Raw genomic sequence first — 22,780 nt, forward strand, 5'->3', positions numbered from 1 at the left:
TAAACATCTCTGGCCTTGAACCTTGTTGACGGTACCTGGCCCCTGCATTCCAATGTGGATAAATAAATCAACCTTCTAGGTGCCAGGCCCTTTGCACACATTATTTCTGGACCTATGAAGTCAGAAAGAAAGTAGAAACTGGGGCGCCTGGGGCGCCTGGGTGGCTCAGTTGGTTAAGCAACTGCCTTCGGCTCAGGTCATGATCCTGGAGTCCCAGGATCGAGTCCCGCATCGGACTCCCTGCTCAGCGGGGAGTCTGCTTCTCCCTCTGATCCTCCCCCTCTCATGCTCTCTGTCTCCCATTCTCTCTCTCAGATAAATAAATAAAAAATCTTTAAAAAAAAAAAAAAAAGAAAGAAACTGGGGCGCCTGGGTGGCTCAGTCGTTAAGCGTCTGCCTTCGGCTCAGTTCATGATCCCAGGGTCCTGGGATCGAGCCCCGCATCGGACTCTCTGCTAGGCAGGAAGCCTGCTTCTCCCTCTCCCACTCCCCCCTGCTTGTTTTCCCTCTCTTGCTGTCTCTCTGTCATATAAATAAATAAAATCTTTAAAAAAAAAGAAAAGAAAAGAAAGTAGAAACTGAGGCTTGGGGAGATGCCCTGCCTGAGGCCACTACTTACTGGTTTAGGGAGCAGGTCCATCCAGCTCCACAGCTGGTTCTGCTGACTGGGCTGTGTCTCTGGGGAGGTAGAGGCATCCAGGAACTTGGACCAAGCATCCAGGGACATGGTGTCACTTAGAGCTGCACGTCCATCAGAGGTCACCCCAGGTGCTGGTCTGCGGTCTCTGGGCCTGTGGGCTTGAGGCTCCTGGTGGACAAGCAGGCAGGCGTGCTCAGGACCACTGCTGGATCTATAAACACTGCTTTGCAGTGCTGGGTAAACAGCCCACTTTCCATGCCCGCCCCCCAGGCCCGCCCTGCCCTACTGCCTATTTAAGCAAGACGCCCTGACTCCACTTGGCCCAGGCACCACCAGCTTCCGGAGCTAGGAGAGCAGCCCTGCAGGCCTCGCTCACTTGGGGATGAAAGGTCCTTCTGTTTCACCATTTCCTACTGGTGCGTTTTGAATGATGATGCTGAGCTGGGTTGTAGCGGGAGCTGATTCTGCTGGCCTATGAGTGTATTGAGATGTGTAGCAGGCCCGAGGGAGGCTCTGATTGAATTTTTCCCATTTCTAATCCCTGACTTGATGTGATCTTATTTTCAAAGAGGGAGAAAGCCTGTAGTTTGTGAAAGGACAGAGGAGAGCATATTTCAAAACAATGTATGGCTGAGAATATCAATGATCTAATGAGTTTTTCTTTTGAGGAAAAAAAAAAGTCCTGTAATTTCAAGGTTGTAGAGATCCCATTTCCTCTCAGGAACCCCTCCCTAAATAGTCAGTTCCTGTCATTTAATTCTATCTTGAAAAAAATGTGCAGAGAATTTTTTAGAAGACTTTGGTGGGGGAGAGAGGTTGTGAAGCTGGAGGGGGACAGTTTGGGGAAGGTCTGAGGACAAAGGGCCTCCTTGAGAAAGTTCTCACTGAGAGATGAGGAGTGAGCTCCTCCCCACTCCAGGGTGGTGGGGCCTGAGAGTCACATAGGCTGGGATGGCTCAGGAGAGGCCTGCCTCCTTCATATCCACTTCTAGATGTTTGTCAGCCTGTGGCCTAGGGTCAGGTCGGCCCATGAAGACGGTGAAGGACAGAGGTGCATGCAGGTCATCAGCCAACGAGGGTGAAGAGGCAGACATCCCAGGTACAGGGGACAGGACCTCCCCTGGAGGCCAGAACAGCAGGCCCCCTCTGACCTCCTGGCAGGTTGGACTCCCCAGGCTATGGGTGGGGAAGGATGCCTATCCAGTGGTTAACTCAGAGGAAACAAGTTAGGGTGTCCACGTGGAAAAAGGGTCCCCAGGGGAATACAGATCCTAGGGACTGTGGCTTCCTTCTTCCCACCCTAATGTGGCAACATCAAGTACCCATGCTAATTTGGTCCTGGTCACAGCTGCACAAGACACTGGAGTGACCCCCTGCATGACGGGGAAGGGGGCAACTGAGGCTCAGATGGATAGCAGACATAGGCCTCGAACACGGGTCTCCCTGGAGCTTCTCTATGGGGATTCCTAAACAAGAGAGAGCCAGTTATTTGCCAAGTGAAGAAACAACATCTTTGGCTTGTGGACCGAGGGCCTGGGACTTAAATTTCAGATTCCTCTGAAACACAGTTTAAGTGATTTGCAAAGTAAGTGTATATAAATGATGGGAGCTGGTCCAGGGGAGAGCACTGGGGAGTAACCGTTGCCTCGACATGTGATGGTAGTGAAGAGGGTCCTGGCAGTAGGACTGGCTTGAAAAGGTGGAGGGCCAAGGAGCACTGCACAGAGCCTGGCGGGGTGGGTGTTGAATTTCCCGGGCCTGAGGCCAAGAGGCCGGGCCTCGAGCCAAGGATAAGGCGCCTGGGTGGCTCAGTCGTTAAGCGTCTGCCTTCAGCTCAGGTCATGATCCCAGGGTCCTGGGATCGAGTCCCACATCGGGCTCCCTGCTCAGCGGGAAGCCTGCCTCTCCCACTCCCCCTGCTTGTGTTCCCTCTCTCGCTGTGTCTCTCTCTGTCTAATAAATACATAAAATCTTTAAAAAAAAAAAAAGGATAGGGTGGGAAAGTCGAGAGCGGGACTTGAGGCTGGAAGGCTGGACTAAAGAGCCGAAGGAGCCCCTGAAGCCAGGGGGCGCGGCCAGAGAGCCCCACGGGTCCTGTCCCGGGAGAGGTCAATACTCGAGGCCAGGGGCCGGGTTAGAAGGGGAAGGCGGGGCCAGAGAGCGAGACCCAGCCTACCAACCCCACTGTGGGGGCGTGTCTGGCGCTGCTGAGGTTCGGACTGAGTCAGCAAGGGATGCAGGGAGCTGGTAGCATCGTGTCCAAGGCGTCTGCTCACACGAGTGTCCTCCCTACCATCCCCTAAGTAGAGCCCATTGAGGTCACGAAGTGTCTCTGCTGAGTGTCCCCTAGGCAGCCTACCTTCACCTTTATCTGTTGTGAAAGCCCCCTATTTCTTTCTCTCAATGCAGCTTCCTCCTCCCCCCCTTCCCCGACCCCAGTCGGGGTGGCCGGGGTGGCCGTGGTCCATCTTCTGTGGCCTGGGTTCAGCTCTCTCCCACCCCCACGTATCTTGGCGAGGCTGAGATTACACAAAGCTCCTGGGGGAAAGCTCTAATTGTTCTAGCTTCACCTATCAGATCAAACCCAGGCAGGCCCCGAGGCTGGAGCTCTGAATTCGCCTCTCTCCGCTCCCCACCTCACACAACCTCAGCCTGGCCCGGGTCCAGCTGTCCACGTGGAGCTCTCATCCCTCCCACCCGTCAGGCAGAGACCTCCCCACCTGTCAACCCTCCTAGCCCCCCAGGCCTGTGCAGGTTTGTTGCACAAACCTCTGCCCCCACCCCCTCTGGCTGCACTTCCCCGTCCACGGGGACAGCAGGTTCCACACCCTCTCCTTGGCAACGTGGAGGGTGTGGCGCTGCCCCTGGTGCAGGTGGGGCCCCTTGGTCTTTGAACCTGGCTCACCTGTTCTGGGCGGCTGGGCGGCTGTAGGTTGGGTTCTGGACACCTCTGTGAACCGCTCATGTCCTTTCAGGTCCTGACTGCGGTGGCGCCCCCTCTTCAGACGAAGATCAAGAGGGTCCCAGCGGCCCCTCCTCAGGTAAGACAGGGGCTTCTGGAGGGGGAGTGGTGCTCCAGGCCTCCCCTCATAGGCGAATTATTCATGTTTTATATGTAGAGCGGCTCTGTGAAATTGTTTAAGAAAAGGTTCTGCTGTTTGGTTAAGAGCTTGGAAACACAGCTCTGGGGGGCGTCTGTGCCTACCCAGAACTCCCTCTGGTGGAGAGCAAGGCCAGGGGAGGGGTTGTGTCTCCCCAACCCAAATCTTTGGAGAAAATACAAATTCTTCAATACACAGGGAAGACTTGAGGCAGCACTTCATGAAAGTGAAGGAATACAATTTAAGTACCTTGGGAAATGTAACCAGATATCATTACCCACTAAACTGTTAAAAAAAATTTTTTTAATCACTTAAAACCCAGAGCTGGTAAGGATGCTATGAAACAAGCACTGTCAAACAACTGGTGGAAAGCAATTTGGGCAGGGGGGTTGCTGACACTTGTCGGTCATCAGGGGTTCCTCTTATCTGCCTACTATGTGCCCGACATGGCTAGAGTCAGGTGATAGGATAAAACCCTGAGTGCTTACAGGGGGATGCGGGCCTCGGAGTTAGAACACGAAACCTGCATTCTCTGGGACTGGAGGCGGGCGGGGGGTGGGGGGGAGGAGGGTGGGTGTGAGAAGCTCTGAGGCTGCTGGGGCCAACGACAAGAGCAGGGCCCAGGTCTGCAAAGACAATCCATAAGGCCACCTATGACCCTTGCTTCCTTTGCTTTGAGGAATGGCATTTGTCACCATTGCTCAGCCTCCTGTCTCAGTTCTGCTTCTAGCTTAGTAAATCTGAAGCTGTGGGGAGGCTGGTCCCCCTTCTGGTGTGCAGACTGCAACCATGGGCAATAAATGTACAGAAACCACCAGCTGTTGAGAGAAATGACCTGTTTCAGCCAGGTCAAAAGTCCTCCTGTTATCTCTGGGGCCATAGACTAGGCGACTGGCTGGGGCTTGGTGAAGAGATGTCACTGTGACTTTTGAACCCTGAGCCCCCTGCTGAGGCCTCATCCCAGCACACAGGTGAGGGCTACGAGGGAACAGCCCCAGCAAAGGCAGGGAGGCCTGGAAGGGTATGGTGGGGAACTGCACAAGGGGCCCTGGGACTTCAGAAGTAGGAGGCGATGCAGAGCCATCCTGGAGATCAGGATGCTGGGCCTAGTGTGCCCTTCCCTGCCAGGTGCTTGGGCATTCTCCTGGGGTCAGCAGGGGCCACTGAAGAGTTTAACATGGGAGTAGTATGGTCTACTATGTAGCTTAAAAAGATTCCAGTAGCTGCCATGTGGACCAGAGGAGGGGAGGCCAGGTGCCAGGAGACAGGTGGTGGCTGGGCAGTGTCTAGCTGGGACAGTGTGATGCCTGAGCTGGCTGTAACCGTGGGAATGGATAGGAGGCGTTAAGGAGGCAGAACCGAGGGCTTGTGGGAAGAGGCAGGGTATGGAGGATGTCCAGAGCCTCGGGAACTACTCAGGAGACAGAGCTGGGGGCAGTGGACAAAGAAGTCAGCTATCAGGAGAGACACCTGAGAACAGATGACCCTGAGGGATCAACCAAGGGAGGAGAGAAGAGGCAGAGGAAGGTCAGGGTGGGCAGGGGAGGAGGGGACAACCAAGGGCTCAGAGAAGAAGCAGCCCCAGGGGCAGGAAGGGAACCAGAAGGATGGTGGCCCAGGACCAAAGGCAGAGGGCGGCAGGATAGATGAGGATCACGCAGCCGAAGCCTCCTGTTGGGCCTATTTTTAAAGCAAAATCAGGTTGAAACTGCATAGACTCTTTTCTCATTGGTGCTGAACTATGTTCTGGCAATTTTCTCTCCAAAACTTTACCAGAAAGCCTGGTGAGACCCCCTGTCCACATTCTGTCTAGCAGTGAGGGGGTGCAGGAAGCCTCAAGCTGGGGGGCGCTGCTTGGACCCTCAGCCAGCCAGAGGGTCCCTCAGCCCTCCCAGGGTGCAGGACACAGGCCCGGCCATCGAGGCGGGGCTCCCCCTGCTCTCAGCAGAAGGATTACTCGAGGCTAGGCTGATGTGCGTGGTGTAGGTGGGAAGCTACTCAGACATTCTAAGCATTTAAGTTAAACAAGCCCAGCTCAAGACAAACTGTCAGTGAATGTGTTGGATCCTCCTTTCAGGCCCATTTTCCACAGCTGCTCCTTCCTGGCGTCTCCTCGCTGGCCTCCTGGGACCCGGTGGGTCATTGTGGTCAGGGCGTGGCCCGCCAGGCAGGACTTCCTGAGTGGCTCTGCCTCCCTCAGGCCTGCTCTCAGCCCTCCCGGACTCTCTACTTCATCTCCCTCCCTTGCTCACTGCTCGCTCCACCCACCACCTACCCCCTTCCTGTCTCCTTGCCCTCCAGGAGGACACCCGCACACTAAAATATACACACCTAGAGAGCAAAGGCTCTGCCCCCAGAAATTCCTGGGACCTTGCTGCAAAATACCCCAAACAGTCACAGTGCTGCATCTGACTCATAGGAGCTGGATGCCAGGCGCCCCCAGCCTCCTAGCCTTCCCCCCTCGCCAGCCTGAGCATGCACCCCTCAGCCAGCACAACCTGGCAGTGTCTGACACCCAGCCATTAAGCACAGGCTGTTGCGTCCATCTCGATCTGCACCACCTCAGTGCACTCTTGACACTCCCTCCTGCCTTGTCCCCTGTGGGCCTGGCTTGGTCCCTGGAACCAACCCTGTATACCGATCCTTGGCCGAAATTTCCAATGCATTCACTTCCCCATGTCTGTGGATTTACTTTGCTACTTCTATCACTAGCAGTGGCCCCTTCTCTGAGCAGAAATGGCTTCCACTAAAAACGAAAAGATTCAGGCTCAGCTCCCCGGATGCCTCGTGGTCCTGTGTGGGAATCAGCTGTTCAGTACATACACTGAGGAGATGGAAAGGAGTGAGCCCCTGACCTAGTCTGGATTTAGGGCAGAGGAACATCATCATTGACATGTAAAATGAAGATCTTTCTTGAAGAGAGTCAGGTCTGGGGAGTCAATCAAGCTATACACCTGGGAAACTGAGGGCTGTTGATCAGTAAGGCTTGTTTTTGGTAAATGGATTAAAGAAATCAGAAGCCTGGGGTCCCTGGGTGGCGTAGTTGGTTAAGCATCCTACTCTTGATTTTGATCTCACAGTTGTGAGATCGAGCGCTGCATCAGCCTCTGTGCTCAGCTTGGAGTCTGCTTGGGATTCTCTCTCCCTCTGCCCCTCCCACTCATGCTCTCTCTCTCAAGTAAATGAAAGAAAGAAAAGAAAGAAAGAAATCCGAAGCCTTCCTCTATTGGTCAGGCTGGGATGGGTTATGCTGTGGCTTACAATCAGTTTTTTTCTTGCTCATATGACATGTGGGGAGCAGGGTTAGCTGGGGCCCTGCTCCTTGCGTCCTCACCTTGGGACCCAGGCTGATGGAGCAACCACCATCATGAATACTACAGGTAGATGTGCCAAAGGGAGAGAACTCTAGAAGGTCTCACACCTGCTGTTAAGGACTCTGGCCCAGCAGTGACACATACCACTTGCACTCACAGCTAGTGGGTCAGACCAAGCTGGTCACATGATTCTACCCGGCCACAAGGGGACCTGGAAGTGCAATCCTGCCTCGTGCCGGGGGGGCCAGAGGAAGTAAGGCGAGGGTCCTATCCTAGGCTTGGAGGCAGAGGTAGAGACAAAAAGGGAAATGTCTACCCAGCTGTTCACAAAGATGAAGTGTGCTTAGCTTTTATCCCTGGATGGAGACGAGTCCCTGTCTATACCAGCAATCTGGGGGGACACAGCCTCCATGACCAGCGCCAAGGGTTCTTGTTTCCCTTTTCAGAAGTGCAGGATTTGACAGCCAAGAACAGGTGTAGTGACAGCTACCACTACTGGAGGGGCAGGGGTGAGTGGGAGCCCAGAACCACAGAAGACCCTAGGAAGGCAAGTTTGGTGGCAGCAATGGGCAGGAACTTGAGAAACTATAGATCCCCATGATCTCTCCCCCACTGGCCTTTGCTGGGGACAAATGACTCATTCACCATCTTATGCAAATGAAGCTCCCCATCTCACTCCCAGGGGAAGCAGGCTCCAGCAGTCCCCTCTAAGTTATACACTCTGGAGCAGGCTCTGAAATCCCATGGGCAGGTCAGAGGCCTCCGGAAGCAAGCAGTCCTTGGTTTAGCCCGAGAGGCAGGGGGGTCTCTTCTTTCAGGGGGGAGTGAGTTCTTGCTGGTTCTCTCAGAGCCAAGGGCTCATGCGGTACGGTGTGCAAGGGAGGACCCGAGGAGAGCCTCCGAGAGGGCCCGGGACAAGGGTGAATGAGATCCAGCCCCTGTCCAGAAGGCCCCGCCCTCAGGTCCAGCTGCCCAGGGCCGCGGGGAGGCTTAGTGAGATGCTGACGCCTGATCTTATTTACTCACTCACACCGATCTGCTTTTTAATCTCTGCATAAATTCTCCTCCAGGACTCGGTTTGTTAAATGTTCTTTGCACAGAAAACTTGAGGCTGAAATGTGAAATGATTCCCTCCAGAAGAATTTTAGCAAGTCTGTTCTGTTTTAGGAAGGTTTGTTGTCTTCATCTGTGTTCTCTGGGGCCTTGAAATGCCTACACACCACTCAGTCGGCCAATCCATTCCGGGAGGAAATGCTGTACTTGAAATGCAGCTGAACACTGGGTCTGCAGAAATCCTACCATTTGTGTGGACTTGTATTTAAAGTTCTACTCCCACAGAAAGTATGTTGTCATTTCTTCTTAAGCAAAGGATGTTCTGAGCCTTGTTCAGCTCATGAACCATTAACATCAGCCGGGAAGCAGGGACTTTGCAGGGACAGCAGCCTCTGCAGCAGAGCCCGAGAAAAGTGAGATCCCTCCTGGTCTCCATCCCCGGGGAGGGCAGGCACCACAGAGCTTGCCTGAGGCAGGTGATGTGACCTGCTGGGGAGTGCCAGGACCCCCTGCTCAAACGCGTGCATGAGGACCAGCTCAGGCACAGACCTCAGCACGTGGGCAGGCTCAGAGCACTTGGGGCGGGAGGCCTACGCCGGGCTAGCTGCTCGGTGGTGGGCCTGTGGCCTCCTGATTTGGACCTTGCTTAAGGACGTCAAAGCCGCCTCTTTGGTAGTTCTGACTGCCTGCTCCAGTCCTGCCTGGGAGCTGCCCTCAGTGCCCAAAAGGAGGGGACACTGGAACAGAGTGATCTTAGATCCGATTTGCATCATGGAGGCAGCCCTCTCCCCAGTCTCCCCCTACCCCGGGCTCAGCGTCCATGAGAGCACAGGACTGGCAGGAGCCCTGTGGGCTTCAGCTTCCAGCGGACCCAGGCAAACAGATATGGCTGCAGGAGGGTTCTTGAGTGTAATACAGGGCACGTGGGAATGAGAGACGCCGCCACTCAGGATGGCTCAGGTGGGGATTTAGGTTCCAGACGCCATCCAGCCTTCTCCTCAGTGGGCCCCTTTCTGGTCACCAGTGGATGATTCTGGAATGGCAGACGGGAGAGGGGAGGGTGGCCAGATCTTCAAACTCAGCCCCATCCTGTGATGGAGCCCATGGTCTCAGGGCGACTGTCCCCTGTCACCGCAGCACAAGGTCTTACGCCCAGGAGGACTGTTGTTTGAACTATTAAATTGATTCGAGCACTCCTGGCACATATACCTCTAATGTGGCTTGAGGTTTGCTTTCCAGTCATGCAAGAATCCGCTTCATCTGGGCTTTCTGAGTTCTGACATGGAAATGCCGAGGCTGGCTGACTGAAGGAGCGCTACGGAGCTACTTGCAGCCTGTTCCTATTCTCAGAAACCACATGACACATTAATAGCTCCCATGGAAAGTGTCTCTTTGAAAATTTTATGGCCCCTTTGCCTGCATCTGGTTTCTGCAGAAGCCTATGACTTGGGCTCACAAGGAGCCCCCAGCAGACAGTCCTGCCCGGAGATGGAGGCCCCTGCCCCCCCTGCACCATCCTCACCCCTTGTTTGGGAGAGTGGGGCACCCTCCTTGTCAAGCAACCAACCACACAAGGAACAAACTTTGAGGGCTCCAGCTGTGTCTCGAGGGTCCTCTGCAGCAAGGAAATTAACAGTCATAATAGTGACAAAGATATTACTAGAGATGTGGTGGGTGCCCTGCTAAGTGTTGTGCCTACCCTGAGATTGTGTGTGTGTGTGTGTGTGTGTGTGTGTGTGTGTGTGTGTGTGTGAGACAGAGAGAGAGAGAGAGAGACGGAGATTTGTATGCATAACAGATGAGCAAACTACAGCGCATTGAAGCAGCTTGTCCAATATCCAGCAGGAGGACCCAGACCTGGCACGTCTGACACCAAGTTTGTACTAGCTCCTGAGGGACGCTCAAATCATGTGGGCACACACCTCAGCACAGGGCCTTCAGGGACTCAGGAGAAAGGCCCCCTGTGCCCAGTGGGCAGGCCAGGGGCGAAGTTCGCCCAGGAGACAAACTGTTAAGAATGGAGTTTTAGAAAGATCGGGTCACTGGTATATATTAGATAGGATCCCTTTGGTGGCAAGTGACAGAAATGCAACTTTGACCAGAGCAAAGAAAAGGGTAATTTGCTAACTCACGAATGAGAAAGTCTGGGGGTTGTGCTGTCTTCAGGCACGGGGAAACTGGAGCTCAAAGTGCCACCAGGACTCTCTCCTTCTAGCCCTAAGGTCTGTTTTCCTCTGAATTCGATTCACTCTCAAGGAAGGCTCCAGAAGCTTCAGGCTCTTAATGCTTCCAGCTCGGAGAAAATGCAGGCCTCTTTCCTGAGGGGTCCAGTAAGAGCACCAGTGAGAGCTAGCTTGGGTCTTATGACCACTCACCTTGGGGTCAGGGGGCTGTGGTGTCAGTTGACCTAGTGTGGCTCCCTGCTCTCCCCTTGGAGGAGGGGTGCAGCGGGCTAGGACTTGGGCCTGTGCTGGTGCCAGAGACTTCATCAGGCGCTCCCAGGCTGCTGGTGGGGGCCCGACGTGCAGAGAGCCAGGCACCTGATTAGAGGGACAGCTGGGGGGCATGCAGAGCAGGGAGGGTATGGGAGGGATGGCAGAGTTGGGGAGGGCCTCAGAGAGAAGGGGGCAGGTGCTCTGGATGTGGAAGGGTCAGTGGGCATTCACCTGGCACGCCTAGGTCACTGGGAGTTGCTGCTACTGCACACGTGTTCATGCCAGACCCCAGACCCCATTTCTGTGGCTTTCAGGGATTAGCATGGGTTTGTCTGACCTGCAGCACTTAGAAAGGCATCCTCTTCAGTCTTTCTTTTTGTCCTCCCAGTGATGAGTTGACTCCAAGTTTAAGCAGCTCAGAGCTCCCCGTTGCTATGCCAACCCCCGGGGCAGCAGGCGTCCAGGCAGAAATGGGCCGGCCCAATCTCGGCGCCGCCGGTGGATGCGAGCACATTCCGGTAATTGGATTGGAGCAATCCTTTCAGTCTTTCCTGCAGAAACCTGGGGTTTGGACCAGTGCCTGTTTAGACATGAGCCTGTGGACACAAAGAGGATGGGAGAAGGTCCCTCTGTTCCAGGATTCCCAGCCCTGCTGCTGGGATGAGAGAGGGCTCAGCAGGCATGAGGACCAGAGGGAAGGGCTATGATGGAGGGACAGGTCCCATCCTGCCCCCAACCTGGGGCAACTCCCAACCCTCCTCAACTTCCCCAAAGTTCTCCAAAGCTCAGAGATCCCTCCAGATGGTTCAAGCTTCCTTGGGGCCAGCGCTTGCCTTGGCCAGCAGAACTAGGCTGGCTTGCTTGCTTTCCTACTGCAGGAGAAATTCAAATTCAAAGTCAGCATTCACCCAGATCCGTTTGTGATTCTCTGTGCAGCAGGTCTGGTGTAGCAGTGTGCCTGCCAGGTCCGTTTCCCGGGGAGATGGGACATGGGATGGCTGTCCTGGGGCCAGGGTCACTTGGTATCCAGTAGTAGAGAGCCTGTCCATTGCAGCTTACCCAAGGAGGCTGCTGGGGACCTCCCCACCATCTTCAACACCAAATAGGACAGGCCTGGACAGGCTCTATTCCTGCGACGCCCTCCCCAAGGGACAGCAGATCAGCCAGTCCCCCAGCCCTCAGGGAGGTGTATGGGGAGGAGGTTTGGCTTAGCTCAGGCCTTGGAGTCGTCCAAGTCTCCCCTTCCGGTGCTGTGGTGGCTGCAGGTCAGGTCCCCACAGATCCCAGTAACCCACAGGAGCAACTCTGGTGTGGAGCTTCTCTCTGTCAACACCCCATACCTGCCCAGGAGTCACCAGCCTACGACCTCCCAGGCCAGCCTGTGACCACCTCTTCCTCTCCCATCTGGACTTACGGTTGTCTGGCCCCCAAACCTCCCGGGCAAGTTCCCCTCCTGGCCGGACCAGCCTGCGAACCGATCTGCTCCCTCTGTCTGTCATGGCTTTGCAGCCCAGGCTCCTTGTCACGGTCGGGCCCAGTCCAGTCCTCGCTGTAGGGGAAGGAACACGTTAGTGAAGGCCGGCACTTCCAGCCTGAATGGTGTGGATGGGTCTCTGAGGATCTGAAGGTACTGCAGGTCAGTGAGGAGCCTAGAGGGCTGGTGGGTGGGCTCCGGCTGCCCCCAGCACCGTGCACAGAACCAGCTTGTCCCCTCTTTAAAATCCACCGAATCCACAGGTCAGGGTGTGAGCAGCCAGGACACACAGGAGTCAACCTCAGCTGAGGCGTGGTCAGGGAGATCCTACAAGGAAGAGGAGGGGAGGTAGGGAAGGATAAAGCCTCACAATTAGCCCTGGGAGGCTGGTATTGCTACCCCCATGTCAGAGATAACGAGATAGGCTCAGCGAGCCTGTCCCCGAGCCCAAGCTGAGCAGTGAGCAGTGCAGCTGGGAGTGAGGTGGCAAGCCTGAGGTTGACTCCCAGGAGCCTTCCCTTGGGGCACTGGGTAGCCCCCCATACTGATCCTAGGGCTCAGGAGTGACCATGAGGACCTGAGGGTGTCCGGGACGCAAGCTCAGCTCTGGAGACCATGACCTTGGGGCAGGGGAGGAGGATCGGGCATCCCAAGCAACCGGGAAGCCCCACACCAGGACTTACAATGGGGAGAAACCCAGGAGTGATTGTTACTTTAAAATAGGAAACTGAAAGCGCAATCCAGCTTACGGGCTTGAGTGACTACCGCTCAGCACGTATGTCACCCTCATCAGAGATGCCATGGTGGGCTTGGCTTGGTAAAGAAGCCAGCTCCGGGACAGGAAAGCGGAGAGCTGGGGCATGGAGGGGTGGGGGAAGGCATTCCTTGGTGGAAGCAGAGCCTGGACCCCGCCACCCACTATGTCCTGCCCCGCGAGGGGTCGGGGGCGAGACAAAGGCTGAGGGGTGCAGACTGGGTGCCTGTGCTGCATCCCGCTCAGCCACCGCCTCCCCCCCCACCAACCCCCAGGACTCTAAGGCTTGCCGAGAAGTTCCCAGCGTCTGGTGTTCAGCTCCCACTCCCCTCTTTCATGGGGAAAGTGTAGATCAGACTAATTAGTGTGTTGTTGTTTGTTTACCCTCCTTTCATTTCACTGAGACAAAATAATTAACCACAGAGCTTTAGAAACTGGCTCCATCGGTAGCAAACCCTTTTGTGTCAACTGTGTTAGCAGCCCCTGGGCACAGATGCAGGGACTGCCTGCAGAGCGGGTGAGGGGCACCCAGAGGCCCCTTCTGCCCCGGGTGCTGAGGGGTGGTGAGCGGGGGAGGGGGCTGGATGGGGGATCCAGGTAGCCATGAAGAGCTGGGAGGCTCAGAGCTGCCCCATCTCGGAGGAATGTGGTGGGCCCCCTGGGCTGCCAGCCACCTCAAACCCACTGATGCCTGAATGGAGACCAAATACATTCCTGTGACCAGCCCAGAGGAGGCAGAAAGAACAAGGCCTGGCCGCTCACTGCCGCTGCAGGCGGGGCTGGGGGGAACTTGCCCAGAAGGGTTTCTGGGGCCCCAACATAAGTGAGGTGGACACAGGGCAGCTGAAGAGGGGACCGGGCCCTACTAAGAGCTCTGTCCCAGCTGGTGGCAGATCCCCACCCTGCCTGGCCAGTGTTAGGGATGAGCCACAGGGGAGAACAGAAGGTTTGGGAATTTTTCTCAGGAGCCCTTGGATGAAGCGAGGCTGCATCCACCTCTGAGGTGCTAGGGGCCCTTCCGGGGTGGGGCTGGGGAAGGAAAGGGGGGCAGGAGCACAGAGGGCCCTTAGACAGAGACTGGGAGACTGGACTTTCTCCTCCAAGACAACAGGACCACCAAAGGGAGGATGTAATCAGATTGTTTAGGAGGCTCTTCTGATCTCCGTGCACACTGTGGCCTGAGACGGAAGACAGGGGGACAGTGACAGGGTGGGGTGGGCACTCAGGTGAAGATGGTGTTGGCTGGGCTGGTGACCTTGGGCCACAAAGAAGAGGAGGAAAGAGCTAAGAAGACCTGGGAGCGGGCCCCTCTCCATGCACTTGGGGGTGGCATCTGGGTGTCCCCAGAAGTCTGGCCTAGACCCCTACCCCCAGCACCTTGGTGCCCACTGCAGTGGCTGCTGGAGGCTTGGGAAATGCCATCCCAGCCTCCCCACCTGCAGGGACGGGACCTGCCTCCTCCTGTAGGTCCAGTTGGTGCAGGCAGCTCTGTGCCCTCTCCTGCAGCTCTCACTCCAGCCAGGCTGCCGTGTGCATGCACACTGGGCCGAAGGCAGCCAAACCCACCAGCTCAGAGGGGGGCAGCCAACTTCGGGTTACCCTCAAATAAAACTGCTGGGATTTTAAAGAAAGAATAAGTACGTCTGGCAGACGGCAGGCATGGGAGGACTGGACAGCCACAGCCCCTCTAAGTACTGAGTCATGAGCTCTGGGCCACAGAGGTGATAGAGCTCTGCTGGGGGGTTAAAAATCACGTGCACAGAGGGTCAGCAGGCCTGCAACAAACCCTCCAATTTCAGCCACTGTCATTATAAAATTGGTCTCAGGGCCTCAGTTCACAGGACCTCTGAATCAGCAGACCCCAAAGTAAAGGCCATGGAGGTTAGGGCATCCCCCCACACAGAACCTGGCCTCCGGAGACCAGGACTCGGGCTGGGTTGGGAGAAGGTGGTGAAGGCCACTGTCTGGTCTGGGACTCCAGAGCAGGATGTCAGCAGTCTCCTCCCATCCTCTGAAATAGCTTCCCCACCCCCTGCCCCAGGGGGAAGGCTGGCCCTCTGCCCTCACCAACATCCTTGACGGTGAGCCTCATTGCCCGCACCTGAGTGAGAAGCCTTGCAACTACAGCACCAGACAAAGCCACATGGTCCCCCTGCCCACAGGCGGATGGCATGCTTTTCCCAAATTAAACCAAGGTGCAGTGCAGAGCTGTCTGCAAAGGAACTGTTTCCCATGGCTCCTGGCCAGACAGCTGTGGTCTGAGTAGACACACCTGCTTCCCCAAACTGTAACCTTCCGGTGTTTCCTTCAAAGCGATTTCCCCTGAAGAAAGTAAAATCCTTGTGAAATGTATTCTCCAGAACCAGACACAGACACCAGCTAAAGTTCATCTTTAGACATTAAGCTCTGGTCTGGGACAAGCACCTCGTCCCCACTAAATCAGCCCTGGAGACGTGGCCATGGGAGTGCACTTAGGTGACAGGTGCATCCGGGAAATCCTCCCCTCCGCGCCCCCCCGCCCCCGGCACCTCAGGCTTGGAGGCAGTGCAGACTGACTTCCATTCACCCACCTATTTCCTGAGCTCCTGCTGGTGCGGCCCTAGGACCCACCATGCCCTCGATGCAGCCCTTTCTTCCAGGAAGCTCCCAGTCTGCTGGGGAGGTGGCCATGTTCCATGAGCTTTTATGACCTAGAATTGCAGAGTGCAGGCCATGCACAATGGGGACAGGAGCCCCCAGTGGAGGTACCTACGCCAGCTGACAAAAGGCAGCAAAAAGGCCTCTCTGAGGAGGTGATTTCTGAGCTAGGTCTAGAAGAAAAGGGGTGAGCTAGGTGAGGGGCAGGGCACGGACAGGAAACGACATCCCACCGAGTGGGAACTGGGCACAAGGGAGATGGGGCTGCAGACACGGCAGACCTGGCTAGGAGACAAGACACCTAAAAAGGGCCCAAAAAGGCTTCCGAGGGTTTGGGGTATCTGAGGGACGGTCAGACCAGACAGAATCCCTCGAGCCACTGAATGGAAGATGGCCTGATGGAGACGCAGCCAAGAAAGCGGGTGAAGCATGATGCAGTCGTGGACCAGCCCAGGGGCTCCAGGAGTGGGGCGGATGCGATGTGGGGACTGGGGGAGGCAGAACCCGGATGGCACCCAGGTCCTGGCTGCAGTGACCAGGGAGGCAGGAGGAAGAAAGGCGGTGGGGCCAGGATGGATGGAACATGGGCACAAACCCCCATGGCACCAGGGCAGAGGCTAGACTGGGTCGGGGAGACGGTGACCAGGAAGTGAACCCCCCAACAGTTCAGGTAATGAAGACTTGAGATGATGCTTATATGAGCTTCACCACAGAATGATCTCCCACTGGTCCCTGAAGGCTGGGCCAACACTCCAGACTCTTCTCTTTATTGATTCTACATTCAGCGCAGTAACTGCAGCTAGGGGCCTCTGCTACGCAGGGCCCTAAGGCCTGGTCTGAGGCTCATGCCTCTGGGGGGCTGGGGGGACTCATTCCTCCAGCTGTGGGTCTCATCTGGGCCCCGGGGCTGCATCACAGGCTTAGGGGAGAAGCTTGGGCCAGATCCTCACAGCCCCAGGATGCTTCTCCAAAAGTCACAGGGACCAACATTCCGGAAGTTGGTAAGGCCCGGGCAGTGCCAGGATCCTGGCTGGTCAGGGATTTCTGGTGGGAGTCAGCTGGGGTGGGAGTGCAAGGGTGGGCTGATGCTGCAGGATCAGCACAGTGAGAGCCCGGTTGTGGGTAGGGCGCTCCTGTAAGGGGTCCTCCTGCCAGCCACACTGCCCTGCACCCTAGGACTCTTTGACCCCGTTTCTCTGCTGTTTGCTCCCTCTCTGTTCTGACCTGAAGGACACTCAGTGACAAGCGGGTATGTTTGAGGCTCCTCTGAATCAGGGTCACCCCTTGCCCATTCCAGGCACACCCCTGTCTCCTGATGAGCTGTTGGCTGCTCCTGGCCAGTGTCAGGCCCAGGCATCCTCCAGGATCCCCAGCCTGCCTCCCAAATGCCCACAAATCTAGGACCCTCCAAAATCCGGGGTCCGTTTTTGAGCAGTTAGGTTACAAGATCAAAATGGACAGCTAGACGTGGTCATGTCACCAAGCTGTTTACTTCAAGAAAACCAAACACACACAGGCAAACAGAATACTCCTGCTTCTGATGGAGGAAGCAGGAACAGGGTGAGGGAGAGAGTGGCCTCAGCATCCAACCAGCTCCCCTAAGGATGAGTAAAGCCCCCTTATCTTCTGTCTTACAGGTTCCCCTGCAGGTCCCAGTGGCCCAGTATGGCCCCCTGAGGTGAACCATGACTGGCTGGCCAACACTCACCACTGACCACCCAGAGACGCAGCTCACCAGGAGGTGACCCCTCCTGCACCTGCTCCCCACCCCCCTCTGCCCACCCCTCGCAGGAAAGTGCCCGCGCTGCCACGGACACCATGTAGTAGGGCCGGCCACGGCGCCCAGTGAGCTGCGATGGTTTTGTACACGGCCCCCTTTCCCAATAGCTGTCTGTCCGCCCTGCACGCCGTGTCCTGGGCTCTCCTCTTCCCGTGCTACTGGCTGGCGGACCGGCTCGTGGCCTCCTTCATTCCCACCACCTACGAGAAGCGCCAGCGGGCGGACGACCCGTGCTACCTCCAGCTGCTCTGCACCGCGCTCTTCACGCCCGTCTACCTGGCCCTCCTGGTTGCCTCGCTGCCCTTCGCCTTTGTCGGGTTCCTCCTCTGGTCCCCACTGCAGTCTGCCCGCCGACCCTACATCTACTCCCGGCTGGAGGACAAGGGCCCGGCCGGTGGGGCGGCCCTACTCAGTGAATGGAAGGGTACGGGTCCTGGCAAAAGCTTCTGCTTCGCCACTGCCAACCTCTGCCTCCTCCCTGACTCGCTGGCCAGGCTCAACAATGTTTTCAACACCCAAGCGCGGGCCAAAGAGATAGGGCAGAGAATCCGCAACGGCGCCAGTCGGCCCCAGATCAAAATCTACATTGATTCGCCCACCAATACCTCCATCAGCGCGGCCAGCTTCAGCAGCCTGGTGTCACCACAGGGCAGCGATGGCGTGGCCCGGGCCGTCCCTGGGAGCATTAAGAGGACGGCCTCTGTGGAATACAAGGGTGACGAGGCTGCCAACGGCCCGGCCTCCGGGGAGCCGGCCGAGGGCAGTAACCTGGAGGACACCTGCATCGTGCGCATCGGAGGTGGAGGCGAGGAGGGGGGCCGGCCCCCCGAAGCCGATGACGCCGCCACTGGGGGCCAAGCCAGGAATGGGGCTGGTGGAGCCCCACAGGGCCAGACGCCCAACCACAGTCAACGGGATGGGGACTCGGGGAGCCTGGGCAGCCCCTCGGCCTCCAGGGAGTCCCTGGTGAAGGTGCGGGCCGTGGCAGACAGCGGCGGCAGCGGGGAGCCGGGCGCCACCAACAGCAAGCTCCCCTACAAGGCCTCCGGGGCGAAGAAGGCAGCCGCGCGCAAGAGGCGGCACCCGGACGAGGCCTTTGACCACGAGGTGTCCGCTTTCTTCCCCGCCAACCTGGACTTCCTGTGTCTGCAGGAGGTGTTTGACAAGCGGGCAGCCGCCAAGTTGAAAGACCAGCTGCACGGCTACTTTGAGTACATTCTGTACGACGTCGGGGTCTACGGCTGCCAAGGCTGCTGCAGCTTCAAGTGTCTCAACAGCGGCCTCCTCTTTGCCAGCCGCTACCCCATCATGGACGTGGCCTATCACTGTTACCCCAACGGGCGGCGCTCCGACGGCCTGGCCTCCAAAGGAGCGCTGTTTCTCAAGGTAGGAGGCCATGGCCCTGCCCTGGGGCACAGATCAGCCTGTGGTAGAGCCACGGGGCGGAGGTGGGGGTGGGGCTGCAGCCAGGAGGTCCTGCCACTCTGGGAGGACTGGGGGCAGGCGAGGCCTTTCATGGAGCTGAACCGGTGGGCACCCAGCTCGGGGACAAGGGCCGAGGGTCCAGGCTCAGACAGGCCTGGCCGGGTGCTCTCGGGCAAGTTCCTCAGATCTCTGAGCCATTATCTCCTCATTTGTAAAGTGGGGGCAGCCTGGTGCCCACTCATAGGGCGGGGAATGAGCTTGAGGCCTGGGGGGTCCTTGCGGTGCCGGTGGTGAGGGTGGCAGTGATAAAGGGAGGAGGAGGAGGCAGGGGGCCCCTGTCCACGAAGGGGCCAACGCCCGCTCGCTTAGGCCTGCAGCCTCACTGGCCGGATGTGCCCTCCCTCCCGGCGGTCACGCAGCTGCCGTGCCAGGCACTCTGCCCACCAGCCCAAGGCTTCGCTCCCGTAGCCACTAATTAAAAGGAATCATAATTACTTCTGCTAATTTGGATGCAATTGCAGGAGTTTTTAGACCGTGGTAATTTGGTCATTACCCGTTATCTTCTACTGAGCCTGACAACGCACTGAGTGTTGACTTTTTGTTCCCTACGCAAAAGCCACTCTCAGCGTTTCCAGAGTTTGGGGAAGCAACGTTTGGCCAGTTGATGCAGGACCCAGACCCCACTCGAGTGCTCAGTGGTTCCTGTGTGGCTTTGCAGGCCCAGAGTTGGGGATCCTTGACTCTCCTCTCACAGTCTGAGATGCTGAAACTGAGTGAACTCCTCTTACCTCCCCATTTTGGCATATGGTTCATCAATGTTCTGTTCCTCGGATATATTTTTGTCTCAGCAGCTGGAGTGACTTTCTGGGGGAAGGAGGGGATGTGTTGTCAAGCTCAGGAGAAGAGTGTACCCTCTCCCTCCCACCCACTCTACCACAGATGGTTCAGAGGCTGGGGACCCCCTTGGCCCTGCCCCCAGCCCACACCCTCATCTCCCTCCTTGGTCTGGTACCCCAACTACCATGCCCACCAGGGTCACAACAGTCTCTTGGGACAGTCTCTCTCCTGCGGACATTTTTCTCACCTCTCTGGCCATTCCTTCCAGGTCCCTGGTCCCCTGCCCAGCCTTTAACTGCTGATGCTCCCTCTGCTCCTTAGCCTAAAACTGCTCTGCAGATATGCTTAATCTGGTCCACACCAACAAGTTTCCTGTGTTGGCCAACATTTTTTTTTTTAAAGATTTTATTTGTTTGACAGAGAGAGACACAGCGAGAGAGGAAACACAAGCAGGGGGAGTGCGAGAGGGAGAAGCAGGCTTCCCGCCGAGCAGGGAGCCCGATGCGGAGCTCGATCCCAGGACCCTGGGATCATGACCTGAGCTGAAGGCAGACGGTTAACGACTGAGCCACCCAGGCGCCCCTGTGTTGGCCAACATTTAAAAATCAAGATATTCCACATAAAATCCTGTCTGCAACTTCCCTCCCACCTCGCAGATCTGACAGCACCTGGCGGGCCTCCTGCCTCCTGCCCAGCTCTCAGCCCTACCTGAGGGTTGGCAGCCCCCACAGCAGGGCGACCCAACCCCACGTGGGTAGGCCTCTTCATTTCCATGTGGTCACCATGCCAGCCCCACGCACCCACCTGGGGAAGTCGCTGCCCAGACTCCACGTGCACACCTGCTTGAGGGCTCTCGAGTTTGTCCCAGCTCCCATCTCTTCCCCCGGGCCCCCAGGTCTGTGTCCGGCTGCCTCCTGGACACAGTTCCCTTTCACTGATCATCTGCCCATCTCCATCAGCCAGTTTCCACCATGCCCACCTTGACTCCTCCCTGTGCCCTGAGCCTCTGCATCCAGGCTCCTCATTTCACTTTCCAAATACGTCTGGGTCCACCCCCCCCAGCCCCAGCTGCACTATCATGGCCGAGGCCATTATTCCTCTGCATCTGCCTGTGTTTGGGGCTGTCCTTCCCCTCCCAACCCCATCCCCTCCCCGCCCAGGTCTGACTCCTGTTGCTCTCTTCCTGCTGCCTCAGGGAGAAGCCCAGCCTTCAGCTGGGCCCCTCCACCTGCCCTGGGCTCTGCTCTGGCACCCCACTCGCCCAGGGGGCCTCCATACCCAGCCCCCCTTATCCTGGCCCCGCCCTGGCTTGGCCACACTCCCTCTGTGGAGCTTCCACAGCACAGCCAGCACAAGCCAGCTTTCCCTCTGTGGGACCCTCAGCCCTGGTCCCCAGCCATCTTGCTGTCTCTCCAGTCAGACAGAAATGAGAATGGGCCATTTGAGCCCCATGCACAGCAGACCCAGTTCATCTGTTGGTGAGAGCGGGCCTGTTTCTCCTGCCTGGAGGAGTGAAATAAATGAGGATTTGGGAGACAGGCCAGGGGCCAGGCCCTTGGCTGCAGGTGGAGGTCAGTGCTCCCTTCATCTGCATCCCCCCTCCCCCTGTGACGCATCTATGCCTGAGGAAAAGGCACTTTCCTGCTACTGTGCACCCTGAGGAGGAAGGGACTGGAATCGCTCCTGCTCACGTCCCTGATTTTGGGCCCCTTCTCTGTGAACAGTCTCTGCCCACCAGGACTAAGAGGCACAGCCTCTCGGTGTGATTGTTTGTTTTTGCAAGAGAAACACAAACCTCTGCCACTCCCGAGGACTCGAGCCAGAGCAGAATCAATCAGTCCAAGCACGTAAGGAAGTGGATCCTGGCAGCTCACGGGGCTCTCGGGGCTGACAGCACTGACAGAGAGCAGGGAAGTCACGGGAGGGGCCAAGTTGCGCCCAGGGACAGGCAGCGGGGGGCCTTGCTGCTGTGTCTTCCCTCCCTCCCGGGCTGTTCTCCTGGGTAGGGGTAGGGCTGAGTGGTACCTCCACTGTCCCTGACCCAGTATTAGCACAGGCAGGTAACACCAAGTGCCCAATGAGTGAGGGGCTGACACACTAAGACCGTCGAATGGGTGAAAAGCCTGCCAAGTCACCAGGAGTTGAGAAAGCAGCAGAGAGTAGGGTGAGAAGTTGGGCTTGCGGCAGCAAATATCTGATGTGAACCGGCCTCAGCCGACAGAGCCTCATGACCCCAAGCCAATTCTAGTATAACCTGTATAATCCTCCGACCTGTTGTAAGGCTCTAGCAAGGCAGTGTCCATGAAACACCAAGCACTAGTGCTCAGTTTATTATTATTCAGGGGGAACAGAAGCACTGCCCCAGGAATATAAGGGGCAAGAGCGCCACCGTGTGGCCTTCGGGGGCACTGATTTTTAAAACCGTGTTGTGTTTTTGCAACAGAGCACATCAATGGTATGTGATTTCCCGAGACATTGCAGGAATGGCGGTACTGAAAGGCCGAGGTTTGGGTCTGGATTGTGGGCAAGAAGTGAATGGTGAACATGGGACTTTATAAGCAGCCCCAAACCAGGCTGTACTGCCCATTTTCAAGTCACCAGATGTTCATCTCTCTGGGCGCTGGGAAAGGAGATATGTACATCCATCCAGACTGGGAAAGGAGATGAAGAGCTATAGAAAGCTAAGAACGCTTAATGATGTGAAGACCCAGATGGAGGAGAATAATGCCCTACCTGACTTTGGCAGCAACAAGAAAGAGGGAAGCCTCCCAAGGCTGTCAGAGGAGGGCCCGTGATGTGGCAGCGGTGGCGAGTCCAGGCCACTCTTAGCTGGGGGATGGGCAGGGTCATATTCAGCAGATATATGTCCCCCAGTCACAAACTGGCCTCTACGGTCACCTTCCCTGGATGGTTCCCAGGGTCCAGGATCTCATCATAGAAAACCCATTCTGGAACAGATTAAAGAAGTTCGGGGAAGACTGCTCAGGTTCAGGTGGGAGGAAAGCCCAGCAAGAAAAGAGACCTCTGGGGAAAGGCATCCACAGATGATCCAAAGGAGCATGCCTGGCGGGGGAGGGGCAATGTCCCCCTCTGGCCTCCACCAGCTGGGCCGTGGCCAGAGGGCCTGGGAGAGCGGCCGGCTGGGCAGCATCACTTACCTCCACGACCACAGCCCCGACAATGGCTCAGGCCTGCAGCACGGTCACCACGGACGGCTGTTTCGGGTTGTCTGTGATGTGACCCCAGCCTGTGGAGAGAGCCCACCAGGATCATCTGCACTTGGGCAGGGAGTCTCAGAGGAGCCCCCAGACCCATTCCACCCCCTGGGGA

General features: G+C 56.9%; 1 protein-coding gene across 3 annotated transcripts in view; it reads left to right on the plus strand.

Moving 5' to 3' along the window:
* Positions 1-22,780, plus strand: part of SMPD3 (sphingomyelin phosphodiesterase 3) — an 83,754-nt gene that overhangs the window by 52,322 nt on the left and 8,652 nt on the right. Inside the window, exons 1-4 of one of the 3 annotated variants that reach the window (XM_081807412.1) lie at positions 800-1,056; positions 1,633-1,739; positions 3,616-3,681; positions 17,046-18,574. In XM_081807412.1, the coding sequence (XP_081663538.1) occupies positions 17,264-18,574 (1,311 nt within the window). In that variant the 5' untranslated portion in view covers positions 800-1,056; positions 1,633-1,739; positions 3,616-3,681; positions 17,046-17,263. Of the gene's footprint in view, positions 1-799; positions 1,057-1,632; positions 1,740-3,615; positions 3,682-17,045; positions 18,575-22,780 lie in introns of those variants that run through there. The other 2 variants (XM_031024519.2, XM_081807413.1) reach the window with 2 other exon arrangements.

Source organism: Leptonychotes weddellii, chromosome 16, assembly GCF_054177405.1.
Source record: "Leptonychotes weddellii isolate Sample4059 chromosome 16, ASM5417740v2, whole genome shotgun sequence".
In the NCBI taxonomy this organism is placed as follows: domain Eukaryota; kingdom Metazoa; phylum Chordata; class Mammalia; order Carnivora; family Phocidae; genus Leptonychotes; species Leptonychotes weddellii.